Below are 27,562 nucleotides of genomic sequence, written 5' to 3'. Positions count from 1 at the left end.
GGTAGGAAGTGTGTGCAGTAATAATTCAAACAGAACGGAGGGAGAGGAGGTGGGAAGAGATGGTACCTTGAGCCCCTGCCTGAGAGGTGCCCCAGTTTTCCCTGTGCTTATGGAAAACCCCAGGAGATCCTAATTTGTCTACTGGGATACAGCCTGTCCTGCACTTTGCTGCTTATTTCTTTATTAAGCACCTTCTGTGTGCCAAGTACGATGCCATAGGCTTTATAAGCAAAGATTTTCTATTTTCCTTTTCAAACCTTTAAAGAAGGCATTCTTTTTTTTTTAATCCTCAACCAAGGACATGGTTATTAATTTTAGAGAGGGGGGGAGGGAGGAAGAGATGCTGAAAGACAGAGGAACATTGATGTGAGAAACACCAATCGGTTGCCTTTCGCATGCATCCCAACCCCAGCCAGGGACTGAACCTGCCACCTAGGCATGTGCCCCGACAAGGAATTGAACCCAAGGAATCGACCTTTCAGTTTATGGGACGACTCTCTAGCCAGCTGAACCACGCCGGCCAGGGCAAGAATGCATTCTTGTAAAACTGCACTCGTGATACGTAAATGCTTTCTTGTTGCAGACATTCAAGCACCTCAGATGTGGGAATGAGGGGGGTCAGAGCTCAGCCATTCGCAGGCTCTGGAGCTAGACTGTTTCCACACCTGGTCGGCAGGGAGACCTTCAGTGAGCTCCTTAGCCTGAGAGCCTCGGTTTCCTCTTGCGTACAGTGGAGTCACCGCGAGTCCCAGTCTCGTTGGTTTGCTTCACACATGGCATCAGTTGGTGTTGGAGGAGACCGTAGCACAGTTTGGGCTCACGGTGACCCCGTGTATATGTTAGTCGCTGTTCTCATTTGCAGAGCAAAATGCAGACATCCCTCCTCCTTCCCCATCTTCCCTGCCCGCACCCCCTCCCTTCTCAGATGTAAAGCCCAAGCAGTTCGCTGCTGTTGTTCTAGCCATCTATATAATTACCGGACAGACATGAAAGTGGAAGCTGTAGTTGCTGACGTTTATTGAGCACCAACTATATGCTGCACTTTGTGCCCTATGAGAACAGTGCTTTTGTCGTGCCCATTGTGCAGATGAGTTAACTGAGGCTCCACAAAAATGTCAGTTCCATGAGGGTTCTGTCTGTTTTGTTCACTGCTGTATCCCCAGTGCCTGGAACAATGCCCGCCAGTTAGTGCATAGTAAATAGTTGCTGAATGAATCACTGGGTTTCAGAGGGTCAGTGACTTATCCAAGTGGGGGAGCGCAGCTGGGCTAGAGCCAGCTGCAGCAGGTGTGGCAGGAAACCTCAGCCCTGTCCCCCACTCCACAGGCAGCATCGCAGGCGCGGCAGCAGCACCTAAGCTCGCTGCAGGACTACATGCAGCGCTGCACCAACGAGCTGTACTGGCTGGACCAGCAGGCCAAGGGCCGCATGCAGTACGACTGGAGTGACCGCAACCTCGACTATCCCAGCCGCCGGCGCCAGTACGAGGTGGGCGCTGGAACCTGAGGGATGGGGACAGAGATCCAGGAGGGAGCACAGGGATGCCAGGCTGGGTGCTGAGCCCCTCTACTGTCCCCCACCCCTCCACTGCAGAATTTCATCAACCGGAACCTGGAGGTTAAAGAGGAGAGGATCAATAAGCTGCACAATGAGGGAGACCAGATGCTGGCCGCTGAGCACCCTGGGAGGAACTCCATTGAGGTGTGTGTGCACCGGGAAGTGATGCCTTCTCCAGGGGGGCCTGAGGGCAACCTCTGCTCTGGGCCACCTGGACTTGGCAGGACAACCCAAGGCAAGGGGTGCTGCGTCCTGTGGCCATCTGCCCATCTCTCCATTTTGCCCTCTCATCTTGCTCTGACCCGGCCTCCTCCATTGTGTTGATTCTTTGCCACGTCCTCCTCTTGGCCGCCGGACTTCTGAAGCCCATACGGTGCCCGTATCAGTGTCCTGGGGCTGCCGTAACACATGACCACACACTGGGTGGCTTTGGACAACAGAAACATATTCTCTCACAGTTCTGGAGGCCAGACGTGTAAAATCAAGGTGTTGGCAGGCTGTGTCCCTCCGAAGGCTCTAGGGGAGGGTTCTTCCTTGCCCCTCTCCCTGCCTCTGGTGGTTGCCGGCAGCCCTTGGCTTGGGGCTGCATCACTTCTATCTGTGCCTGTGTCTTCACATGGCCTCTTCCCTGTGTGTGTGTCTCCTCTTCTTATAAAGACACCGTCATTGGGCTTGGATGAGCCCTAAATCCAGGATGATTTCATCCTGAGATTCTTAACCAATTACATCTGCAAAGACCCGGTTTCCAAATACAGTCATATTCAGAGTTCTTGGGGAACATGAATTTGGGGCATGGATACCATTCAATTCCCTCCAGTGCCTTTGCAAAAATTTTTGAAAAGCACCACTTTGTCTGGGCAGGCACAGCCCCTGCTTGTCCCTTGTGCAATGTGCGGACCAAGCACCTGGGCAGGCAGCCCTGCTTGGCTGCTTGACACGTCCCCTCTTTCCTCTTCCCACCCCTGGGTAGGAGGAGCTGGCTGCCTTTGTGGGAGCCACATGATGCAGATGCCAGGTGCTCTCTACCCCCCCACCCCCCGAATTCTCTGGTCTGGAATCCCATCATGCCTTTGGTGTCCCAGGCACCTGCCAGCAGTGACCCGCCCCCCCTTCTCCTGGCAGGCTCACATGGAGGCCGTGCATGCAGACTGGAAGGAGTATCTGAACCTGCTCATCTGCGAGGAGAGCCACCTGAAGTACATGGAAGACTACCACCAGGTACCTGCCGGCCCCGGGGCCCCACTGGTGGGAGCACTCAGGGCCCACTTGGCTTACTTTTGGCCTCAGTGCCGCTCCCTCCAGGAGCCCTGCAGAGTGGTCTTCCCGGGCCTCCCACTGCCCACGCTGAAGGACACGGGCGTGCCTCGAGCTTGCCTGGCCCTTGTCGGTCTTCCCGGGGGGCCAGGGCTGGAGAGCGTGAGTTCACCAGGTCAATGTGAGGCCCAGAAATGACTGTGTGGGTTTTCATTTTGGTGAAATATATATAATATAAAATTTGCTATTTTAGCCTTTTTTAAGCATACAATCCAGTGGCAGTCATTGAATTCATAATGTGGTACGAACATCACCACTGTCTTTTTCAAAACTTTGTCGTCGCCCCAAATAGGAACTCTGAACCCACTAAACAATCACTCCCCATCCCTCCCTCCTGTAGCCCCTGGTAACCTCTGATCTATTTCTGTCTCTTTGGATTTGCCTGTTCTAGCTATTTCATATAAGTGGAATCATACGCTATGTGGCCTTTTGTGGCTTATTTCACTTGTGTGTTTTCAAGCTTCATCCAGATTGTAGCGTGAATCAAAACGTTGCTCCTTTTTATGGCCAAATAATATTCCATCGCATGGATGTACCACATTGTGTTTATCCAGTTATCTGTTGATGGATACTGATTGTTTCATAGAAATGGTTTTTAAATTATTTTGTTCCATTGACTTTAAAGGAAGAGAGAGAGAAACATTGATTTGTTGTTCCACATATTTATGCATTCATTGGCTGACCAGGGATCAAACCCACAACCTTGGTGCATTGGAACAATGCTCTAACCAACTGAGCCACCCAGCCAGGGCCAAGAATGTGTGCGCGCGTGTGTGTGTGTGAGTGTTTTTAAAAGATTTTATTTATTTTTAGAGAGAGGAAGGGAGGGAGAAAGAGAGGGGAGAGAAGCATTGATGTGTGAGAGAAACATTGATCAGTTGCCTCTCGCACGCCCCCAGCTGGGTTCCTGGCCCACAACCCAGGCAGGTGCCCTGACTGGGAATCAAACCCGTGGCCTTTTGGTTCGCAGGCTGGTGCTCAATCCACTGAGCCACACCAGCCAGGGCAGCAATGTATTTTTCTGACGAGCTGCAGGTGACTTATGATTGGGTGGTTTGGGGACGTTCGAACTCAGATGACACTTCTGTAACTCACAGTTTGGTGTCCAAGCCTCTGGGCTGTGAGCTTCACAGAGGTCCCAAATGCCATTCATGGCTGCAGCCCAGGGGGCAGCTGACAGGGAGTGATTCCAGAGCTAATGGACTGAAGAATGGGCAAGAGAATATTCTAGAGCAAAGTAGGGAGGCTTGTCTTCCATGTGTCAAAAGTGAAAGTGTAGATAGCATTGTCAGGGTGCCCCTGGAACAAAGAGGAATGACGTTTGAGAGAACTTTACGAGGGCTGACTCGTGTGTAAGGAAAGTTGGTATGTCCTAGTGGTGGTGTCGAGTGCATCGGTGGGAAGGGACTTGGCTTCTTCCCCGTGAGGCCCTCTAGGAAGCCAGGCAATGGAGGCCTGGGGGTGTCCCACAGAGCCGGTGGGTTCAGGGTGAGTGGGAGGCCCAGCCCTCACTGGGACTGGTCTTGAAGCCACAGCCAGGATTAGCCCCAGGGGTCTTAGTGGTTTCATGCTCGTGATTGGGCCAACTGGTCTCCCCTAGTTCCACAAAGACATGAAGGATGCTCAGGAGCTGCTACGCAAGGTGGATTCAGACCTGAACCAGAAATACAGCCCTGACTTCAAGGACCAATACCAGATTGAGTTGCTGCTGCGGGAGCTGGATGTGAGTGATGGTCCCAGTGAGTGACTCTCCATGTCCCCTCCCCACCCTCAGCCCTGAGCAGGCTCCTCCACAGCTCCCACCTGCTGCCTGGCCACCCCCGCCCCACTTGGGGGAGGCTGCGTGGTCTCAGCAGGGCATCCCCCTGGGTTCAGGACCAGGAGAAGGCTCTGGACAAGTATGAGCACGTGGTGCAGAGCCTGCAGAAGCGAGGACAGCAGGTGGTGCCCCTCAAGTACCGCCGGGAGACGCCGCTCAAGCCCATCCCCGTGGAGGCACTCTGTGACTTTGAGGGTGACCAGGTGAGCTGCTGCCCAGGTGCCCCAGGCAAGCCAGGCCCCAAATTGCCTCTTGGTGCCACTGAAAGGTCTTAGGGGTGGCGTGGCTGAATGCAGGGCCTCAAACATTTTCAGGAACCTGTGCCCATCTCTATTATTGGGGTCACTCTCTGCCAGCCCCCACAACCCATCACTAGCTGCCCTGGCCTTCTGTGCAAACCCAGTCACTCCAGCAGGGGTATCAGGGAAGGTTCGCGTTGGCCTAACTTGAGTTGTGGCAGCCTAAACCAATCACTGTGGTAGTGGGGGTGGGGGACGATGCCATTCTCTCATTGGCCAGGCCGGAGTAGTAAAGGCCTGGGAAGGGAGAAGGGAGAGACTACATGGACTAGGAATGGGGTGGATGTCCCCAGTCTTTTCCAACTATGGCACGACATCTTGGGAAGATCTGAGAGATGGGTTGACTCCCCACGTGCCAGAGTTGGGGAGCAGGGGCAAGATGGCTCCTGGGTTCCCAGGCCACCAGCCAAGGCAGGTCTCCCTGTGCCTTCTCACTGTTTGTCCTGCCCATGCCAGGGCCTGATCTCAAGGGGCTACAGCTATACCCTGCAGAAGAACAACGGGGAGAGCTGGGACCTCACTGACAGCGCGGGGAACAAGCTGACTGCCCCAGCCGTCTGCTTCATGATCCCCCCCACTGACCCCGAGGCCCTGGCTCTGGCTGACAGGTACAGGCAAAGGAGGGAGCCAGTATGGACTGGCTCCACCCCTGGGCCCCTCAGACCCTGTTCATAGCCCTGGGTAACACCCCTACATCTGCACCCACTTGGAGGCATGGGACAGGGGCACATCCCATCACCTGGGCTGACTTGCTGTATGTAAATGTCCAGCTGTGGGCACAGTTCAGTGAGCAGTTTCTCTGCAAGTGCCTCTGCGCCTTTGCACATGCTGTTCCCTTTACCTGGACACCTCACTGCCTGGTCAGCTCAAGCCTCTTGGCCTCAGCTCCAAGGTCACCTCTTCTGTGAAGCCTTCCCTGACCGCTGACCACCCCGTTGCCTTCCACCCTGGCTCCAGCAGTCGTGCTGCCACCTCTTAGCTCCCAAGCACCTCCTCCCTCCCACTGCACATGCTGCTGTTTATCTGTGTGCTTTGTGTGTGATGGGCAGGGCCTCCTTGAGGAAATTTACTGTCTCCAGAGCCTTGTTCAGTCAGTACCTGGTGCAAAGTAAGGACTCAAGAATTTTGTTGAATGAGCAATTCTAGGAGTACCTTGATTTATTCATTCAGCAAGTATTTATTGAGCACCTCTGTACCGCTCCCTCTCGGGGGTAACACCTTGGTAGGGAACAGACCAGATGACTTTAGGCAGTCAGACTTGCTATGAAGAAGACAGAAAGGAGGGAAGGAAGGAAAGGGCCCACCTGAACCCATGAGAAAAGACAGCAGTGTTTCAGCAAACCCTTTGTGTTATGCTTTAACTTTTCAAAGCATTTTGATGAGCCACCTGACTCCTCTGGGCTGTTTGCCCATCTAGAGGCCAGGGTCTTGCGTCTGGTTGGAGGGGCAGTAGGCTGCCCTGGGTCCCCAGCCCGTTTTTGCTCTCACAGCCTGAGCAGCCAGTACCGCAGCGTGCGACAGAAGGCAGCTGGGACGAGGAGTGCACTCCGGCAGCGACATGAGGTGCTGAAGGCAGAGAACCCTGGAGGTGGGTGCTGGGGCCACTGCCCAAGTCTGTGTGGGGACAGGGAGGAGGCACGGTCTGTGCCGCAGATGGGACAGCATGGGTTGGACGTGGCACAGGTAGGGAGGCTGGGCCAGCCCTGGAGGACTCAGCTGGCCTCCTCAGCCCACTCCCTGGAATTCACGCCCCCAACGGCCCCCCGACTCTCTGATTTCTCTCCGGCAGATGCCTCTGATCTGCAGGGGCGGCAGCTTCTGGCCAGCTTGGACAAGGTGGCCAGCGACTTAGACCGGCAGGAGAAGGCCATCACAGGGATCCTGCGGCCACCACTGGAACAAGGCCGGGCTGTGCAGGACAGTGCTGAGCGGGCCAAAGACCTTAAGGTACCACCTCAGCCTAGGCCGAAGGCTAGGCTGGGCCCGGGCTCTCTGGGGCCCCTGCTCAAGGTGTCATCCCCCCAGCGGTGTTGGTGCTCAATGGGGACCACCTGCCATGTGTGACAAGAATTCCTGAGGTGTGAGGGAGGGGAGCTGTGCTTGGCCAAGGATCAAGGAGGTGCCTGAGCCCTGGCACTCCACTTCAACCACACCCCCAGGCGAGAGGCCTGGTGAGGCTTGTCCTGCCTCTGCATAGTTCGTAGAGCTGAGCCAAGCAACAGGCCTGCAGTGCCACGTGGTTGGGCGCGAACAGCATCCGCTGCTCCAGTCTTTCACAGTCTCCCCAGTCCTCGGGTACCCTCTGTGGCAGGGGTGACCACTCGTGGTTTACAGAGGAGGAACTGGGCTTGAAGAAGTGCAGTGACCTTTGATGTGGCCTCACATCATGGCTGCTAGGGGCCAAGTCACCGTCCAGAGGATGCCTGGTGCAGGCGTGGGAGCAAAGTCCGGGCCTCCCCACATCTCTTCCTAAGCTGACTGCAGTTGTAGGTCCCCAGCTGTGGCGGGAGAAAGTACCTATCTCTTAGGGTTGCCCCTAAAGATCAATGAAATCACCATGTGTGGTACTTGGAACTTGAGTGCTAGCTCTGGCAACTGCTTGTTAATTTTATCCCTTTGTGAGGCACAGTCTCCTGCTTCAGAATCCCTGGGGTGCTCAATACAAATGCAGACACCAGAACCCCGTTCAGGCTCCAGACTCAGGCCCAGGCCTCTGCACTTCAATCAGAGCTGCCCCTAGCAGCCTCCCCTGCTCCCTGAAGCTTGCGGGACACTGGGGCGAGGGGCTGCCCACCTGTGGCCAACAGGAGGGCCTCTTGTCTCCACAGAACATCACCAATGAGCTGCTGCGGATTGAGCCTGAGAAGGCACACAGCACCGCCGAGTGCGAGGCCTTCATGCAGGCCCTTCCAGGCAGTGGCAGCGCACCCTTGCTAAGGACCCGGGTGGAGGACACCAACCACAGATACGAGCGCCTGGTGCAGCTGCTGGACTCAGCCCAGGAGAAGTGGGTTGTAGGCAGGCAGTGGGGAGGTCTGGTGGCATCAAGGAGGCAGGCAGGCAGGCACCCTCTTCACTCCTGACCTCTATCCTCAGGGTCAACATTGCCAACCGCTTGGAGAAGAGTCTGCAGCAGGGCTGGGAGGTGCTAGCCACATATGAGAACCGGCTGACCCAGGAAGACACAGTGCCCGAGAGTGGCCGTGCCCTGGACAGCAAGAGGCAGGAGCTGGCAGTGAGTCTGCAGACCCTGGGCTTTGGGATCACAGGGCACGTGCTGCCAGCCACTGGGTTTTTAGGTTAGCTTTCCAGGTTTTGTTCATTGTAACAAAAATGCAGAAATGTCCACCAGATTTGAGGAGAAACTCAGAGGCAAGGCCCCAGTCCCTTCCCAGGCCCTTTCTGTCCAGGTGCTCCCACCCAGCAGTCCTGGACAGATGAGAGGACTGAGGCCCTGATGCCCAGCAGCCAGTCTCTCCAGGTTTGGAAGCCAGCAGTGTGCCAAACTGGAAGTTGTAAATGGAGGCACACAGCACCAATTTCAGCTGCTCATGGGGTTCGAGTGGCTTGTGGAAATCAGGTGCTAGATTTTAAAGTCAGAGATGTGCACAAGCCCCTCTCCCCCAAGATTTCTGGGATCTCTGAAGCAGCTGCCCCCTATCCCCAGCATCTGCCTGCCTGACCACTCTGAGTATTCGAGTCTATGAGCCCGAGGGAGGCCCTTGGCTCACACACACCAATTCACAGAATCCTGCCTGTGTGTTGAGACCTGCACCTCAGAGCCCAGGAAATGGGCGCAGAGTCAAAGCCTGCCCCAAAGCCGGGAGGCAGGGAGCAGCTGGCCATTCCAGTTGTGCTTGTGGCATCACAGGGCATATGCAACCAGGCACAGGGTTTTTTATTATTTTTAAATTTATTTTTTAAACATTTCATTCATTTTCAGAGACAGGGGAAGGGAGGGAGAAAGAGGGAGAGAAACACCAATTGGTTGCCTCTGGCACACTCCCAACTAATGACCTGGCCCACAATGCGGGCACATGCCCAGACTGGGAATCGAACCGATGACCTTTTGATTCTCAGGCCAGCACTATATCCACTGAGCCACACCAGCCAGGGCTCAGCCACAGGATTTTTAGACGTTAAGTTTTTCCGGGTTTGTTCATTGTAACAAAATGGAACATCGCAGAAATAGCCATCAGATTTGACGACACACAGAGGCAAGGCCCTAGTCCCTTCCTAGGCCCAGGCTTACCCCCACCAAAGCAGTTGTCCCCAATCACCTGGGGCAGTACTGCCTTGGCAGCTGCCCTTGGGAGCTCTGGCCACAGCACCCACTGTTGGCCTCTCTACCCCACAGGCCATGGCCTCTGAGCTGCAGGCCCAAAAGACCTTGCTCAGTGAGGTGGAGCAGAACCTGCAGGCAGCCAAGCAGTGCTCCAGCTCCCTGGCCAGCCGCTTCCAGGAGCACTGCCCTGACCTGGAGCGCCAGGAGGCCGAGGTGCACAAGTTGGGCCAGCGCTTCGACAACCTCCGCCAGCAGGCTGAGCTCAGGTGAGGGGCCGAGGGTGGCCCTGGCTGAGCTAGTCTGCCTTGAGGCCACAAGAGTGGGATCCTTGCTGACACCACCAAAGGCTGTTTTCTAGTAATTTCTGCTTTTTGAAAAAAGCGATGAAAATACAAAGTAAAACACTCAAAGTGATTATAATGCCCAGCTCCCTTCCCTCAAGGTAAGCGCTGCTATCAGTTTCATATGAATCCTTCCAAAAAGGTGTTCTGTGGAAGCTGGGGTGGGTGGGTGGGTCACACACACATAACAACATACCACATACATGGTATCTTGCTATTTTTCCTGTCATATATTTTGCCAGCCTCATGAATCAGTAGGTGTTCCCTTCTCCTCTTCTGTGTTCTGGAAGAGTTTATACAGAAGTGATATTACTACCTTAAACACTTGGTAGAATTCACCAGTGAGGCTGTATAGGCCCACAATTCAGAGTGTGGTGTGTGTGTGTGTGTGAAGGATTTTAACTACAAATTCAGCCTTGTTAAATAGGTACTCTTTGGCTCATCTCATTTTTGAGTGGACTTCAGTAGTCTGTGTCTTTCGAGGAATTTGTCCATCTCATCAAGTAGTTGCATTTATCGGCATACAATTTTTCATAATACTCTCTTACCCTTTTACTGCCTGCAGGTTCTGAGGAGAGACCCTCTCATTCCTGATGTTAAATCTTATTTCACTGTATTTGTATATTGTATTTTTTCCTGATCATTCATTCTGAGGTTTATCAACTTATTGACCATTTCAAAGAACTAGCTGTGGTTTCAGTGCTCTTTCTCCTGTGTTCTTGTTTCCTGCTGCACCGATGCCTGCTCATTATTTCCTCATTGCTGCTTACATTAGATATAATTTATTCTTTTTCATTTCTTAAGGTGGAAGCTTAGGTTGTTGATTTGGGCCCTTCTTTTCTAATATAAACACTTAACCCTATGTTTCCCTCAGCTCTGCTTTTACTCTGTCCCAAACCTTTTGATATGTTTTTACTTCTGGTTCCAAATTTTCCTAGCCCTGGCTGGGTGGTTCAGTTGGGGTGTTGTCCCATACACCAAAAGGTTGTGGGTTCGATTGCCGGTCAGGGCGCGTATGGGAGGCAACCAATCAACGTTTCTCTCTCCCTCTCTCTCCTCCCGCCCCCCCCCCCCTCAAATCAATAAACATATCCTCGGGTGAAAAAAATTTCTAAAAAAAAAAAAATTTCCTAAGCTCTGTATTATTTAGGTCCTGTAGTACAAAGCAAGTATCCCTGCACGTCAGTACACATGGACCTACATATCTGTTCCTCATAGAGAAGAGGGAATTACCTACTCCCTTTCTAGTGAATGTTTGTTTCCAGTTGAGTTACATTTGGTCCCCACCCCCACCCCACATGCTTTTAAAAAATGAACACACACACAAAAAGAACACAAGGTAACTGCTTTAAAAAGGGACAGGGGAAGCTTTTGGTGAGGCATCTGCTTGCTGGGGCAGAGGCCTGACCAGCTTTGCTCTGCAGGGCCCAGAGCCTGCAGAGTGCCAGGGCTGCTTATGACGACTACCGCAGTGGCTACAACCACGTGCTCCAGTTCTTGTCCAACATCCCCAGCTACGAGCCCCAGGAAACAGACAGCCTCAGCCAGATGGAGACCAAGCTGAAGAATCAGAAAGTAAGACAACTGCTTCTGCGTTCATGGGCACACAGTCACAAGGGGCAGGGCCTCAGAGGTCAAAGTCAGCCCTTTGGTGGAGGGGAGCCTGGCAGTGGCTGCCACTTGCCCTGGCAGAGCTGTGATCTTACCGGACCTTGGCCCTGCCTGGCTCCTAGCACCTAACTCTTGAGAACAAAGACAGCCTTGCTCACCGTTCCCTCCTCAGTGCCCATCATGGGTCCTGGCCAAGTGACTCTCAGTGCAGGCTGGCTGAATAGGCAAATGGCTACAGAAATAGGGGCCCACATGGGGAAAATCCCGTTTCCAAAGTTCAGAGTCCGGGCTTCTCAGAAGGCAGCAGTGCTGCAGGGAGAGGGACGAGGCACACGGGCACCCAACAGTGTACATTCAACTCCCAGTTCAGTATTAGCTGTGTCCCCTTGGCCAGTCAACCTCATTGTGTCTCAGCTTCCTCTGGATAATGATGGCACTTACCTCCCAGGCTTGTTGGAAGACTAAATGAGATAATCTAAGTTAGATATGAGACCAGTGCCTGACATGTTGAAGCATGCAGTGAACATTCTTTTCCAGGCAAAGATAATTATCTTCTTGGCCCTTCTTCACAGGGCCTTAGAACTGTCTCTGTAACAAACACATGCACGTAAGGAAGCCATTCACCGTACTTGGTACTATCGAAAAATAGTTTCAGATTTAAGGAATCCAGCTGATTTATCAAGGTCCCCCCCCCCAACAAAGGTTGTTTTCTGTGTAAAAATTTTGATTTTTAAAGTCTCTGTTGTTTTATAGAACCTACTAGATGAAATAGCAAGAAGGGAACAGGAAGTACAGAAAGTCTGCGCTCATTCCCAGCAGTACCAGCAAGCTGTCAAGGTGAGACGTGAGAGCCGCCCAGAGTGTAAAACATCAGGGCCTCTGGGAAGAGAAGCACTGGGCCCGGCAGGCTCACCCTCAGGCCCTGCTGGCAGCTCTGCAAATGAGCACAGCCCTTTGGGAAAAAAATATGGCACTAGGCATCAAATACCAGAAAAGGGTTTTCTACTGTTTGAAGCAGTAAACCGGGGGGAATTTATCCTAAAAGAAAAAATACAGAAAAACAGTATAGCATAAACAAAATCATTGTAAGAGCATTATTTTGAACAGTAAAATAACCTAGACAGACAAACTAGAAATAATCTAAAAGTTCAGTAGCAGAGGAATGGCTAGGTCAATGATCATCCATCCACTTGATGGAGTATAAAGCCATCAAACTGACAGACCAGATGATTTAGGAGGTGGCAACAGGAGTTAGATGAAGAAAGCAGAACACCACTCTCTGGCATGGGGAGAAGGCCCAAAGGGAGCTCTCCGGGGTGGAGGGGAACTGTGGACGCACTTTTCCTTGTCTCACATGTTGTTCGGGGATGTAGCTATGTACTGTTATGTGCTGAGGATTCTAAAAAACTCCTGGCAGCCAGTACAGGATTTAGCTGAGTGGAAGACCTCCACCGTCAGCTGGAAGGACTGTAAGAATGTTCCAATCTCAACTGACCTTCTCTGACCTCTGCCATGTCTCTCCCCCAGGACTACGAGTTAGAAGCAGAGAAACTAAGGTCCCTTCTTGACTTGGAGAATGGAAGGAGCAGCCACGTGAGCAAGAGAGCCAGGCTCCAGTCCCCTGCTGCCAGAGTGAGGGAAGAGGTGAGCTCTGCGGCTAAGCATTCTCAGAGCTGCCCAGCCTTCCAGGAGCGCGGCATACACGCCTCAGAGGTGATGTACGTGCAATAGGGAAACTGGGCCAAGAACTCTCCTGGGTGCAGACAGGTTTGGTAAAAGAAGAATGAACTTGTTCTGGGGCAGCGACATTGATATACCTAGAAAGACAGCCTGCTACAAGTATCTGGGTCAGAGCCATGGATTAGAGAGGTTCCCACTTTGCTCCCCCCACCCAGTAGGTACATAGGAGGCTAAGGTTATTTCCTCTATGCATGAGAACATTAACGCTCAAACAGAGATCTGCTCTAGGCCACTGAGAATTTAGACTTCTGACTCTAAATCCAGTTTTCTCTCCACTGAATAAGACTGTAGTAGAACACCTGGTAGGAAGGGGTAAGAAGCTACTACCCTCTATCCCCAACTGCCAGACTTTTCAAAACCTGTCCTAGCTCTTTCTTGCTCAGCCTGTTGACTCCTGTTTGATGAATGCTCTCCTATAGGAAGCGGCTCTTGCTGCCAAGTTCACTGAAGTTAACGCCGTCAACAGACAGAGGCTGCAGAACCTGGAGTTTGCTCTGAATCTGCTGAGACAGGTAATGAATCTTAGTGTAACACAACATTCTACTCAAAACTGTTCCAACAGGTAAGAAACAAGACTCACTCAGCCTCGAGGAAACAGCCTGTGAACTAGTGGGAGTGGCCCTGCAAATGCGGCTGGGCAGCACCAGTGCAAACACTGGCCCGAGCCAATGCCCCTACTGAGTACAACTTCTGTATTCCAACCAACAGACATTAACTGAGTACCCAGTAAAAGGTACTATTTTTAAAAGTCGGTAACATTTATGACAGCACTGTAATAACAAGAAACTGGAAGCAACTCAATACTGATCAGCAATGGGTCATTAAACGATGGTCTGTGCACAGGTAGCTGTTAAGCAGCGAAGTAGCGCTCTCTGTGCTGCTGCGGAATTCTGTCTCCATCTATAAAGTGCAGTGAGCAGGGTGCAGAACAGGGGACCGAGTATTTGTAAAGAAAAACAAACATGGCACACACTAAAAATACACTTGCTTTAAGATGACAGATACCCTTCTAGCAACAGTACAGGACCAGAGGTAGAAAACTATGATTTCACTTCACACTCTTAAACATTTAAAAAATATTTTACCAGATGCCTGTAAAAAAACAACAACCCTGAATTAGTTGTTTTACCTTTTTTTTTTTTTTAAATTCTCACCCGAGGATATGTTTAATTGATTTTAGAGAGGAAGTGTGGGCAGGGGTAGAGAGAGACACACACACATTGATGTGAGAGAGAAACATCGATCGGTTGCCTCCCATGTGCACCCTGACTGAGAATCAAAGCTGCAACCTAGGTATGTGCCCTGACCAGGGATCAAACCCGTGACCCTTTGGGGTATGGGATGATGCTCCAACCAAGTGAGCCACCCAGCCAGGGCTGTTTTAACATTAAAAAAAGGTTTTTTTTGTAAGATTATTTTTTTAAAGATTTTATTTATTTATTTTTAGACAGGGGCAAGGAGGGAGACAGAGAGGGAGAGAAACATCAATGCGTGGCTGCCTCTTGTGCACACCTTACTGGGGACCTGACCCGCAACCCAGGCCTGTGCCCTAGACTGGGAATCAAACCCTCGACCCTCTTGTTCACAGGCCCACTGAACCACACCAGCCAGGGCTGTTTTACCATTTTTAAAAGTAACCCTAGAACTCCTGTGAACCCAGCATATAGGGTCCCTTACAGATCACAGGACAACCAGTGTGACCTGTTCACAGGTGACCAGGTGGCAACAGGCCATGTGGAGTCTGGCTTTCACCATGTACTGTCTTCTCCTTCCCAGCAGCCAGAGATAGGAGTGGCCCATGAGACCCAGCAAGGGAACAAGCCGGACTCTGGAGTAGAGGAGACATGGAAGATTCAGAAGGAACTGGATGAGGAGACTGAGCGGAGGCAGCAGCTGGAGAATGAGGTCAAGAGTGCCCGGGAAGAAATCCAGATTCTGCAGAATCAGAACCCCCAGGAAGCCGTGGTGAGGAAGGAGGTGCTGAAGAAGGTTCCAGACCCTGAACTTGAGGAGAGCTTCCAGCAGATGCAGCGGACCCTGACGGAGGAGCAGCACAAAAACCAGCTGCTCCAGGAGGAGCTGGAGGCGCTGCAGCTGCGGCTACGCGCCTTGGAGCAGGAGACCAGGAACGGGGGGCAGGAGTATATAGTCAAGGAGGTCCTGCGCATTGAGCCAGACAGATCCCAGGCCGATGAGGTCCTGAAGCTGAGGGAGGAGCTGGAGGAGCTGAGGCGGCAGAAGGGCACCCGGGAAGCGGAGGCGGTCCTCCTGCAGCAGCGCATTGCAGCCCTGGCGGAGGAGAAGAGCCGGGCACGGGAGAAGGTCACTGAGAAGGAGGTGGTGAAACTGCAGAACGACCCCCAGCTGGAGGCCGAATACAGGCAGCTGCAGGAGGACCAGCAGAGGGAGAGCAAGCGCAGGGAGAAGCAGGAGGAGGAGCTGAGCTTTCTACAGGACAAGCTGAAGAGACTGGAGAAGGAGAGAGCCATGGCTGAGGGGAAGGTCACCGTCAAGGAGGTGCTCAAGGTGGAAAAGGACATGGCAGCCGAGAGGGAGGCTGGCGACCTAAAACGCCAGTATGAGGACGAGGCTGCCAAGGCTCGCGCCCACCAGAGGGAGAAGAGCGAGCTGCTCCGAAAGATTTGGGCCTTGGAAGAGGAAAATGCCAAAGTGGTGGTACAGGAGAAGGTGCGGGAAATCGTCCGGCCAGACCCCAAGGCAGAGAGTGAAGTGGCCAACCTCCGCCTGGAGCTTGTGGAGCAGGAACGCAAGTACCGGGGTGCGGAGGAACAGCTGAAGAGCTACCAGGGCGAGCTGGAGGCACTGAGGAGGCGGGGCCCCCAGGTGGAAGTCAAAGAAGTGACAAAAGAAGTCATTAAGTATAAGACTGACCCTGAGATGGAGAAAGAGCTCCAGAGGCTCCGGGAGGAGATTGTGGACAAGACCAGACTCATTGAAAGGTGTGATTTAGAGATCTACCAGCTGAAGCAAGAGATTCAGTCCCTGAAAGACACTAAACCCCAGGTACAGACCAAGGAGGTAGTCCAGGAGATCCTCCAGTTCCAGGAAGACCCCCAAACCAAAGAGGAAGTAGAGTCTTTGAGGGCCAGGCTATCAGAGGAACAGAAAAAGCAAGTGGATCTGGAGAGGGAGAGGGCTTCTCAAGAGAAGAAAATCAAACAGAAGGAGGAGGAGCTTTCCCAGGTAAAAGAAAAGGTGGTCCAACAGGAGGTAGTCAGGTACGAGGAGGAGCCAGGCTTGCGAGCTGAGGTGGATGCCTTCACGGAGAGCATTGACGTGGAGCTCCGGCAGATCGACCACCTCCGTGGGGAGCTGCGGCGGCTACAGCGCAGACGGGCTGAGCTGGAGCGCCAGCTGGAAGAGCTGGAGCGTGAGCGGCAGGCACGCAGGGAGGCCGAGCTGGAGGTACAGCGGCTGAAGCAACGGCTTGCTGACCTGGAGAAGGAGGAGGGGGAAGCCCGAGAGAAAGTAACCCTCAAGCAGAAAGTGGTGCTGCAGCAGGACCCCCAGCAAGCCCGAGAGCACTCCCTGCTCAAACTCCAGCTGGAGGAAGAAAGGCACCGGCGGCAGGTCCTAGAGAGCGAGCTTGAGACCCTGAAGAAGCAGCTCATCAACCTGGAGAAAATGGAGGTCAAGGAAAAGGTGGTCTTCTCTGAAAGCATCCAGGTGGAGAAAGGTGACACAGAACAAGAAATTCAGAAGCTTAAGAGCAGCCTGGAGGAGGAGAGCCGGGGCAAGAGGGAACTGGACGCAGAGGTGAGCCGGCTGGAGGCCAAGCTGTCAGAGCTGGAGTTCCACAACTCCAAGTCATCCAAAGAGCTGGACTTTCTTAGGGAAGAAAACCACAAACTACAGCTGGAGCGACAAAACCTGGAGCTGGAGACCCGAAGGCTGCAATCGGAGATTGAAATGGCAGCAATGGAAACACGAGACCTAAGAAACATGACCACAGTGGACTCTGGGACAAACCTTGACTCCAAACTGTGGTCCCTGGAGAGAGAACTGGAAGACCTCAAGAGACTCTCCAAAGACAAAGATCTTGAGATCGATGAACTGCAGAAGCGCCTGGGCTCCGTGGCCGTCAAGAGGGAGCAGAGGGAGAACCATCTGCGGCGCTCCATCGTGGTCATCGACCCGGACACAGGCCGGGAGCTGTCCCCAGAGGAAGCCCATCGGGCTGGCCTCATAGACTGGAACATGTTTGTGAAACTCAGAAGTCAGGAGTGTGACTGGGAGGAAATATCGGTCAAGGGTCCCAATGGGGAGTCCTCCGTGATCCATGACAGGAAGTCTGGCAAGAAGTTCTCCATTGAAGAGGCCCTACAGAACGGAAGGCTGACCCCTGCTCAGTATGACCGCTATGTCCACAAGGATATGTCCATCCAAGAGCTCGCTGTCCTGGTGTCTGGACAGAAGTAGGCACAGCCTTGCCTTCAGTCTTCTTGGAAGCTGACACTGGCTCTCTCCTATCCCAGAGCCTCCCCCTAGTGTCTCCCCCCTGGCCCCGTGCAGGCTCCTAGTCCATGAGGAGCTGAGCATGCCACCCACGCCCTCTCTGCCAAACTACTCAGAGTGCAGCTCATGTACAAGAGGAATGGGCACTGGCTGCACTATCATTCAACCCAGGTGAGAGACCTGTTTCGTCCTCCAATGATTCAAAATCATGAAGCCCTTCTTTTCTCTCCCTCTTCCTACACACTCCCATCAACAGACCCTCTGTGTGACACCTGGAAGCAATCTGAACACTACTAAAGCACAAGACACCTGAGGCAGACAAGCCACTCCATGCAGCACTGGCCTTCGCACACCATATGGGGAAACTTTCCCCACACCCTTCCATTCATAAAAGGACTGGGCCCCTTGGGACTGCCGACCTGCACTCACACCCCTCCAAGAGTCTGGCTGACAGCCTACTTTCCGTCAGACTTCTAATGGTGAGACAGATCTGGGATCTGTGCCAGAAAAGACGCAAAGAAACCAGCACAGTGTCTGGCCCTCTGCTAGCCAGATTGTCCCAGGAAAATGTATCATTAGAGACTGTTCTCTGGTTCTGAAATTAAAGTGATTTCATAGTGGACTGTGTTGCCGGTAGCCTTAGCTTCAGTGCCTTACAGATCTCGCTTATTCTCTAACTGGTACATAGGTGTACTGCATAGTTGATTTTTTACCAAACGAATTTTGGGTTCTCTGTATCTCTGTATTACTTAATAAAATGGAAAGTAATAGGGAACTCCACTTATAACACAAAAATAAACACCTGGTGGCTTGACTCTAATTTCATGCTATGTGTGTTTCTTCCTCTTTTGCATGTGTGGTTTATTGCCCCTACTCCTTCCTTTCAGCCAAAATGGGTATCCCATGTAGATATTTACCAGTTCCAATCACAGTTCCTATGGGAGAAAGAATTATTAGCAAATATGGTCAAGAAAGAAGAATGAGAAACAATGTATTGGAAACCTCGAAACAATTTATTAAGTTGCTTTATACAAGATTAACAATTTCCACACCAGCCCCTAACAACAACCCAGTGGCTGCACCAAAGCCACAGCCCCTTTCACACTAAGAAACGGCTGCACCAAGGAAAGCCCTGCAGCACCGCAGCCCCCAGGCCCGGAGCCCGCTCTGCCTGTAGATCTGCCTTGCCATGGCTAAGTCATTCACTCTTTCGTTACCACAAATAAAGCATAAACAAGAAAAAGAAATCTCCCCATCAAAGAAACATTTCCCTGAGGCAAGAGGCATCACTAGATTCCTACAAATGAGGGTATTCTGCTCCAGCTGCACACTCAATGGTATGTGGGGAAGAGGGGGCACTGCAGGGGGGGACCCGGTGTCTCGGGCCGAAAAGGAGCTCAGGGGTGGTCTCTGCACTGCTCTGAGCTCAGCAATACAAATCTCTTCTTTGGCTCTTTTGCTACTTCCTAAGACTATCCTGTAAACAAACTGGAAATCCAAGTTGCAAAAAGTATATATAATAAAGGGATAAGGAACCCATGTAGCCCCATGTGAAACACGTGTTGGTTCTTACGTAGTAAGTCAGAGCAGAGGCCTTGCTCCCCAGACACCAGGCAAACCTCAGCATGAAGCACTGAGCACTGGACCCTGGGCATCAGGAACTAAAAGAGCTGCCTGTGTCTCCACATAGCTATGCATTCTGAGGAGGCTATTTACTCTCAAAATATTTGAAATGACTTAGCTGGAGCAGTCAGTTGAGACTTGCCTTATGGCACAGACTTCACAGGACAGGCAAATGCCCTAAAACTCCTTGTGAAGCAGCCAATGGTTAAATGGGAACACCATAATGACTTGGGAGCTCCAGAGTTGTCTTAGTCTGTCTCTGACGCACTCTCCAATTCAGTGGTGCATCACCCTTAAGTCAGGCATAGTCCCACTGCCTGGAGAGCCCTAGTTAGGACTTCAAGGCCTGTCTATACAGGAGATGCTTCACCAAGGCCCATACCTGCAGGTCTGCCTGAGAATGACTTTTAAATAAAATAAACTGGAATGTCTGCCTGTAATTTGGAACCCCTCATATCCTCAACCTCAAAGAGATAAAGGACGCCTTTGGGGCTCTGCAGCCCACCTGATGAACTCCAGAAAAAACAAACAGGGGCCCTGGCTGAATTGGGACCTAGGATTTGGAGTCCCAGGTAACCTTTAAGTCAGGACGGCACAGATTATGATGAGCATTAATAAAAACCTCAAATAAACTGGCTATGTCTTAAGTACAGACATCTTTTAAAAAGGTCTTCATCTGAGAGCCACTCAGAGGGCCAAGTGTATATGTGTCTAATTCTGCTCCACCATAAAGGCACTGGAATTATGTCTTCCATATGACATGCGAAAATATGACGTGCGAAGAACAGTCCATTCTATCCAATGCATTTAATGGTAATGATGAAAACTGAGCTAAAAATAAGTGTCTTTAAAAAATCCTATCACAATTGTTGAATCTACAAAGGTCTTTTCTCTAAAAGAGCTTCATTGTCATGTTTAGAGGATAAACTGGCCCCCACGATGTGCACACACTAAGTGTTCTGAGTAATTTTCAAAGAGACAAGGTAAGTCTCCCAGCTGTGGCATTAGCTTGGGTTTTTGTCCATTGAACACACAGCCTGAGGATGGGATGGACACCATGACATCCAGGGATCCTAGTGTGGCCAAAAGGAGCCTCTGACCAGTAGGGTGCCATGAGGTACTCTGACAAATGCCAGGGGATTGGGCAGATTTACAACACAGGTGTGCCAACTGCTCAGTCCTGCCACCAGAGCTCCATATGTGACCCAGGACACCCCCCAACCTAGAGCTGCCCCTCCAACGATTGTCCACAACAAAGCCACAAGGCCCAGATCACCAGGCCAGTCAGTACCTCTGGAGAAGCACAATGCTGCTCCCCTAACTGAAGGCACGTCACAAGTGCCAAGAGACGTTCCACTTAGCACTCACGCCTTCTCCAGAAGAAAACCAATCGGCAGAAAGAACATACTGATTATCCAGTTTCAGAGACCTACTAGTTCAGCTTCCAGCCTTTCCTCTGAAGAGGTCACAATTTCCGTGGAACACTGGGCCCTTTCCCATGAAGCTGAGAAGCATCTGGAAAAGAATAAGCAAAAACAACATAAATCTTTCAGGATCTCTGATTCCCTTAAGGCAGCAGTAACCAAACTTCAAGAAGATCACCTTAAACAGCAAGAGCCTCTGTACGTTGAGTATTCTGAGGTTCAAACAAGCCAGAAACACTTGACAAAGGTGATTTGAGTATGTTGTTACTTGCAGCGGCCTGCAGCCTCCCTAACCCTCTGCACCATGAAGGCAGCACCTCTGCTATGCAGTGTGGGCCTACACCTACCCTCCTGTGGCAAACCAGCCTTCCATGATGAGGTCTGACAGCCACCCTGAACTCAAGGAGCAATCAGCATTCTCACCATCAAAAGACCCTCTGTTTCTATAAAGACAAGTTCAAAGGCACTAGCATTGTGAGTCCACATAGGCAACAAAGCAAAGCAGAAACAAGTCACACAATTAAAATGCCCAGACAGCTTCTCATTACAACTACTCATGGAATCCTACAGCCTGAAGAATGTCTAGAGGAGAGAAGAACAACCTACTCAATTAGACTGTTTTAGCAATAAATGCTTTTCTGATAGCCTCTTACTGTCCAGAGGGAAAACAGGAAAGAAATGGTTAAACAAAGCACTTTTCCCTTTTGTGTTGAAAATACCACAGACTCCACGGTCATCTTTCCAATGGCTCTTTAATTATCGTTTCAGTTTGAAAGGGTGACATACCTGAGAGCAAGCAGAGGCCGTGCAATCTCTTTTTGGAAAAACCACAAGCTCTCTCCCAGAAAGCTCTGCAACCCCATCCGTTATCTCAGCTACAGCAGCAGCCACCAGTTTGCATGAGTCCACTACATTTTACTGTTTCTCCAGTGGAAAATGGAGTTAACTATTGATACAGGCTTTGCCCTCAGTTTTTCTCTGGAAAGTAACAATTCCATATGGGAGATTTACAATCCACTCTTGCACCCAGATGGCCCCTGGTATTCACTGCAAATGCATCAGCCTAAGGACATGGGGGCCAGGGACCCAGGGCAAATCTGGGAGAGAAAGACCAGAGCTCTCAGTACAGCAGGTCTCGGGCATGCCCAGCTGGATGATTCCCCATCTTAGTCCCACCAGGTACCAGTGTGCCAGGGTGGCTCCAGTCTCAGCTCCCTGAAAAATGGCCCTCCCTGACCAATGTGGGCCCTGGTCATTTCTGGGGCAGGTCTAGAGCAGGAAGTGCAATAGGCCAAAACCAAGATCCCTGAGGCTCTACACCAGCATTCCATTAGCTGTATTTAAGAATCAGGTTCCAGGACAGGGTGAGGCCAGTTGCTGGTGACAAAGGTGCCAGCTTCTCACAGCTATAAACCTAGGGCTCGTAGAGGGTCCCTTTCTGAAAACCACTGCTCTCGCAGAGAATAAGCAGGAGAAAAAAAAAAGGAAACACTGCTCCAACTCCTGTTGTGCCCCCAACTCTCTTTTACATCTGAACTGAATTGACAGTGCTCTGCTCTCGGATACACACTTCTATCAGAGGTAAAGTCCCTCCTGAAAACCCTGCCACTGTGACCTCTCGCTACTACTTGGACTTCCCCTTTCATTTAAACCAAGTTTACAGAGTCTGCTGTTAGCTGGTATCACCTGGTAGGCATAGCAGCTTGAATGTAAAGGCCTGTAGTGCCCCAAGTAGTCAATGGCCAAGGATTCCTCTGCCTCACACACAGGTCACCTTGACTTCCTTTGTGATAACATGGGATAAGGCTGACGCAGTGACAGGGAAACAGGGGAGATCACAAAGCGGAAGAAGCCTGTGTCATTCTGAGTACCCACAGAGCCACAGCCTCAAACGACAAACCAAGACAACACAGTGACAACGAGGTAGAGACGCTGGAATCTTTGGCAGCAGACAAGGCATCTCCTGAGTGGAGAGGGGAATGGCACACAGTGCGCACAGCACTCCGACCACCTGGCAATTACCTGGCAGACTCTGCGGGACGTGGGTGGACACGGCAGTGTGTGGGAGAGGTGCTGCGTGAGGTGGGCTGGAGTGCAAACCAGCCAGGAGACCTGAGAGAAAACAGGAGGGGAGAAAAGAACAAAACACACACATTGAAGACGGGAACAGAAAAGCAGCCTCTGTGGTCCAGAGCCCCAGACGGCCTACTGGCCAGCCCTGGGTAAAAGCCCCTGAAGAGGGGCTCAGCACGATCCCCAACAACGTTGCCCATAGCCACACGCCGGACACACACAGAAACCTGGTACACGACAACAGAACTCACTGGTCACAGCAGAAATCCTGGGGCACCTTCTGTGCCTCCAGCATGAGAAGGGGACAAACACTTACTGTGGCTGAGGCCATGATGAAATGTCCCAGGTGCAGGGCCCGTGACGATGGCATCCTTGGAGACCCCTGCTTTGGCAGAGGAGTCGGCGCTAAAGGAAAGCATATGGAGAGGAAACTGGGAAATGATCCCCAGGGAGTTCGAGTTCACGGCCCCAGGCAGCTTTGGGCTGCCTGTCTTGTAGGATGAGGACAGAAGATTTAAGGGCGATGAGCTGGTCAGCAGCACAGTCCCACTTGTTCCTTTCTGGGAAGTAAACACAGAAAAGGGTCAGAGCTCCAGCCTGTCCATTGCCTGCTCACAAACCAAACCTGTTAAGGCACAGGGCGGGGACATGCACACGAATGTCAGCTGCCCCTTATGCAAGCACCCTAGTCTGCATCCCCAAAGAAGAAAGACAAAAGTCTCTAAACTGGCCTGGTATGTCTCCCAGGACTCAGTGTTCACTTTATAAAGTAGGACATCAAATATGCTTCCATTATGTAACAAAGAAAGGGAAGAATACCGTATATAGACGTCCACAAATGTAGGTATATAGAAATGTATATGTGTATATTTATACAAATAAAACACACACACACACATTTGTATTCATTGCAATAACACAAAGGTATTAATCTTTGTTTTTAGAAAGAAACATAGAAAAACCCTTGCCGGGTGATAGGAACACGGCAGAAGCAGGTGAGACCTTGTTGAACATACCTTTCTATAATTTTATCCTTGCAGCCACACAGTCGTTTTATATATTGAAAAATGAAAAGATGCCCTCTATTTCCCCAACCTACACCCAAAATTCTGAAATTCCCACAGGCAACCCTCATCAACCAATGGACTTCATCAGACGGCCTCTGTCTGAACTGCAGAGCCCTTTAAAACCCAATGAAGAGAACAACTTTCAAAAGTTATTCATCTTCCTATGGCATGAACATCTCCACATAAATTAATGATCTGATAGGCATTATTATTTTTACTGACTTGTTTAGAGACGGACGGGTAAGAGACTATGAAACGAAAGTTTTGTGGCTCTTTCCGTACCTCCCCACCGCACCTCCACCCCAGATTCATAGCTTCCCTGCAAACACAGTGCTGACCAGTTCTCACCCTCCTAAGAAGTTTCAGGTTCTCTTGGGATTCTTGCCAACAGGAAAGACAAGACCGGAAAACAAGAAGTCCAGTCCTCCTTCTGATTTCTGGGCTTACTGTTCCTATCAGACCTTCAATGTCAGTTCTCACTGTCTGACCAGGGCAAGGCAGGTAGCCTTGTCTGCAAGACCCGTGGGGCAGCTGCTATACCCAGACACTCACTGGCAAGGAGGTAGAAGATGTCACGCTGCTAGCTGCACTGGGCTTCAGGGAGGAGGTCAGTAACTTGGCCACTCCCTGCGTCCCACCACTAGAATCTCCATTTGGACCACCAGGAGGGGCCACCAGGGTCAGCTTCTGGGAAACAGGTGGTTTTTTCACTGCAGAGCCTGGGACAGGTCGGCTGGCAGGCTGTCCTGTGGAGGGAGGTTGTGCACTGGGGAGCAGACTGCCGGAAGTGGAGCTCTGGACTGGTGTTCCTCCAGAGGAAGAGGTGCCAGAAGAAATCCCGTGTTTAGAGATAGAGCCGGCAAAGGGGCTATTCTTGTAAGATGGCCCTGAAGAGCTGGCTGAGTGCTGTTTTGCTGGATGGCTCAGGGCAGCAGAGGACAAGGTTGGGGCCTTATGAGAACTGCTGCTGGAGGCTGATGTGCCTCCTGAAGAGGCTGGTGTGGAGGAATGGAAGCTCTGGCCTTTGGCTGCTGTCTTCACGAGCTGGAGGAGGGAACGATGACACTGTGAGGAAGAAGGCTTTGGGCCCTGAAGCTTATTGACAAATGGGGCTGGGGGTGTGAAACTCTTTTGCTGCTGAGTGCCTGCATGAAACACTCTCACTTGGGGGCCAGGCATGGGAGCTGCTGCCTGGGGTGCATGAGACGTCCGTGGCAAACCATGGTGTTTTGCTTTGGACTGGTGCCCTTCTGGCAGGCCCTTGCTCAGGGAAGCCTGACAGGAAAGTTCTTTGTAGCCAGAACTCTCTGTTTTTTTCTCCTGAGAGGACTGCCCCAGTGCCAGAGCCTGTTCAGCCAGAAAATTGAGGGGTGATTGCAGAGAGCTAGAGGGTGGTGGGGCAGAAGGGCTAGCCTTTGGGAAGTTCCTTTTTTCTTCCGTACATAAAACACCTGCAACTTTCTCTGCAGGTGCTTTCGAGGCTGTAGGCAGTGTGAACTCGGAGCTCCCACTTGCTCTGCTGTTCAACACAGTCAGTTCTTTGGACACAGCCTCCAAGGAGGCGGCTGAATTATGGATCATGTCCCCATCCAACGAGTCTTCCAGGCTGACAGAAGCAGGATTCGCAAGGTTGCCCAGTGCCTGGGATGGCAGCTCCCTGTTTGCAGCTCCAGTGCTCAGGCCTCCTCCCGGGTGTTCTGAAGGCAAAGCCAGAGGGCCACCAATCTGGCCTGATGAGATGGAAACCTTTTTATCAGGCTTAGTAGACGATTCCTAAAGGAAGGCAGAAATGCTGAAGTTTAGAAATGTCCAAAGATGCCAACACTGGCCCTGTTGTGAGAATGCAAGCATGAGAACACCACAAGGTCCCAAAATTAGGCCCTCCTATACAATCACAAACAAGGGGAAAGAGAGTAGGTGACAGGCCTATGGGGACTTAAACATGTCCAGCTGGCTGGGGCTGGGCTTACCCAAGCATGCTCTGTTGCTAAGTACACAGACAACCACAGGGAACCTCTTCTTTTTTGTTTCTGAAAAAATGCAAGACTTGAGCAGACACTCTCCCCACTGGCACTCACACTTCTACAGCTCCTCAGCTGTAACCAGAAAGTGATGCACGGCAGGAACACTGCCTTGAATTAGTTTCCTTTTCCTCCCTGGTTTTCCCCAACACCTGTCTCCTCAATGGGTTCAAAAGAAAAGTCCTTTCATGGGAGTAGGAATGGGGTCTCTTGCATCACACCTACACCCCAAGTGCTAAATACAGTATGTCTCAGACATTGTAGAAGCTCAACAGATACTTAAGCATCAACAATTTGCACAGATTATTCTCCCAGGCTGTTCTGTCATGGTTAAGAGCATTACAAAGCCTCAGGAACTGGTAAAAATTTAGTAAAACAGCAATTTCTATTACATTGAGAGGTTTCTGAAATACCTATGATCATTTTCAGTCTCTATTCTCTAACCAATGTACTTTCTTTCATTTCTGCTAGGTAAACTCAACAAAGCCATCTGTCCTTTCTGCTGTAGCTATAGGCCAACCTGAACTATTCTAGGAGTGTATTCTTCATAAAAAGATCACCACAGTGTAATACCCTGACATAAGCAGGGTCTTTTCCCTCCTCAGAAGCCTGTCAGGAAGACCTCTTTAACTCCACAACAGCCTGGGGAACTGGCCAGGTGGCTACTGCTTCTTAGGACTGAAGATGGAGGGTACTCAGTGGCCTGGCTCAGGTCTCTTGCCCTACCAACAACCCGAGGCCCCTCAGGTGGACCTGGCCTGCCTCTTGGTACAGCCTCAAGAGTGCCATCCTGAAGAGCTGTCACCCAGAACAGCGAAGCTCAATGAGCTGCCATGGTCATTCAAGAGGTTTCACGGGCACAGCTGGAAAAAGATGAGAACAGACGGCATATGATCCAAGCAGGCCAACTCACCTTCACCTTGATTTTGGAAGAAGCTATTACTTTCTTCTTGGCCCTGTACAAAATGAACACAGTAAAGGTTTAGAGGAGATCCACCAAGGAAATAAAAATGTCAGTAGTCTTCAGAAATAAAAACAATGAGACACTCACAGGATTGATGTCAGGTGTCCATGGCCTCTTCTACTCTCCTTAAACAGAGTCCTGAAACAAACATAGAACACTGGGCAGTTTGCATAAACTCCCTGAAAGCAGGGACTCTGCTTCTAGAGCTTCCGACCATCCCTGGACCTCAGTACCTATTACTCATTAAATGTCTGAGCACTACTTACTTCACTGCTGGAAAGAGGATCAAAAGTGGCAGTGCTGGCCACCTGAAAGCCAAGAGTCTAGGATTTACCCCCCCAAAAACAACAACAACAACAAAAACCTCCTATGGCTGTGCACCCAAATTTCCCGTAGTGATTTTTCTCTATGAAAAAATCATAAAAGGTAAAAGTGCTTTCCTTATTGCTGATTCTCATTCCTTCCAAGAGTAAAATGTGTACTGACCCACAGCATGTCTCTTTCCAGAGAATCTCAACAAAATTATCTTTATGCCCTTCCCTTCATTCCTTCAAGAGTCCAATCTGTAAGGAGAGATCAATTCCATTCACAGATGGAATACTGAAACAAGAAAAGGCTCCATGATTTGTCCAACCTACAGAAGAATCAAGCCCAATCAATCCAGCAGAGGATTCTGGGAGATGGCAGAGCAGGAAGCACCAGAATTAATCCTCTCCCCATCTGGACAACTGCACTGGCAAAATCTCTCTGATGTACCTATTTTGGAACTCTAGAGCCTGTTCAAAGTTTACAACTTCCAGGGGAAGGCTTGGACGGGTAAATTGCAGGTTAATTTCTGGCAATTTCAGCTCTTAGCACAGAAGCAGTTACCCATCCCCTAACCGCATAGTAGGCAGCTGTGCACCAATCCCCAGAGGTAGCCTGCACACAGCTTGTGGGAACTAGGGT

At 51.1% G+C, this 27,562-nt stretch overlaps 2 protein-coding genes across 7 annotated transcripts in view; one reads left to right on the top strand and one right to left on the bottom strand.

The window, feature by feature from the left end:
* PPL (periplakin) overlaps nucleotides 1-18,262 on the top strand; it is a 46,541-nt gene extending 28,279 nt beyond the window's left edge. The window contains exons 7-22 of one of the 2 annotated variants that reach the window (XM_024553340.3): nucleotides 1,327-1,488; nucleotides 1,594-1,701; nucleotides 2,680-2,775; nucleotides 4,472-4,594; nucleotides 4,747-4,893; nucleotides 5,446-5,597; nucleotides 6,480-6,577; nucleotides 6,779-6,936; nucleotides 7,818-7,996; nucleotides 8,086-8,224; nucleotides 9,347-9,540; nucleotides 11,040-11,190; nucleotides 11,980-12,063; nucleotides 12,754-12,870; nucleotides 13,386-13,478; nucleotides 14,746-18,262. In XM_024553340.3, the coding sequence (XP_024409108.2) occupies nucleotides 1,327-1,488; nucleotides 1,594-1,701; nucleotides 2,680-2,775; nucleotides 4,472-4,594; nucleotides 4,747-4,893; nucleotides 5,446-5,597; nucleotides 6,480-6,577; nucleotides 6,779-6,936; nucleotides 7,818-7,996; nucleotides 8,086-8,224; nucleotides 9,347-9,540; nucleotides 11,040-11,190; nucleotides 11,980-12,063; nucleotides 12,754-12,870; nucleotides 13,386-13,478; nucleotides 14,746-17,406 (4,662 nt within the window). In that variant the 3' untranslated portion in view covers nucleotides 17,407-18,262. Of the gene's footprint in view, nucleotides 1-1,326; nucleotides 1,489-1,593; nucleotides 1,702-2,679; nucleotides 2,776-4,471; nucleotides 4,595-4,746; nucleotides 4,894-5,445; nucleotides 5,598-6,479; nucleotides 6,578-6,778; nucleotides 6,937-7,817; nucleotides 7,997-8,085; nucleotides 8,225-9,346; nucleotides 9,541-11,039; nucleotides 11,191-11,979; nucleotides 12,064-12,753; nucleotides 12,871-13,385; nucleotides 13,479-14,742 lie in introns of both variants that reach the window. The other variant, XM_024553339.3, reaches the window with a different exon arrangement.
* Nucleotides 18,263-18,436: 174 nt separating this feature from the next.
* UBN1 (ubinuclein 1) overlaps nucleotides 18,437-27,562 on the bottom strand; it is a 38,426-nt gene continuing 29,300 nt past the window's right edge. For 3 of the 5 annotated variants that reach the window (XM_024553337.3, XM_053928984.1, XM_045189859.2), the window contains exons 14-19: nucleotides 26,702-26,752; nucleotides 26,564-26,606; nucleotides 24,182-25,402; nucleotides 22,879-23,122; nucleotides 22,512-22,601; nucleotides 18,437-20,580 (exon numbers count right to left, since the gene is read on the bottom strand). In XM_024553337.3, coding sequence (XP_024409105.2) covers nucleotides 20,531-20,580; nucleotides 22,512-22,601; nucleotides 22,879-23,122; nucleotides 24,182-25,402; nucleotides 26,564-26,606; nucleotides 26,702-26,752 — 1,699 coding nt within the window. In that variant the 3' untranslated portion in view covers nucleotides 18,437-20,530. The remainder of the gene's footprint in view (nucleotides 20,581-22,511; nucleotides 22,602-22,878; nucleotides 23,123-24,181; nucleotides 25,403-26,563; nucleotides 26,607-26,701; nucleotides 26,753-27,562) is intronic. The other 2 variants (XM_045189860.2, XM_053928995.1) reach the window with 1 other exon arrangement.

Source organism: Desmodus rotundus, chromosome 1, assembly GCF_022682495.2.
Source record: "Desmodus rotundus isolate HL8 chromosome 1, HLdesRot8A.1, whole genome shotgun sequence".
Classification (NCBI taxonomy): domain Eukaryota; kingdom Metazoa; phylum Chordata; class Mammalia; order Chiroptera; family Phyllostomidae; genus Desmodus; species Desmodus rotundus.
Note: the sequence above shows the minus strand (reverse complement) of the source record. Positions and strands in the feature narration are given on the sequence as shown.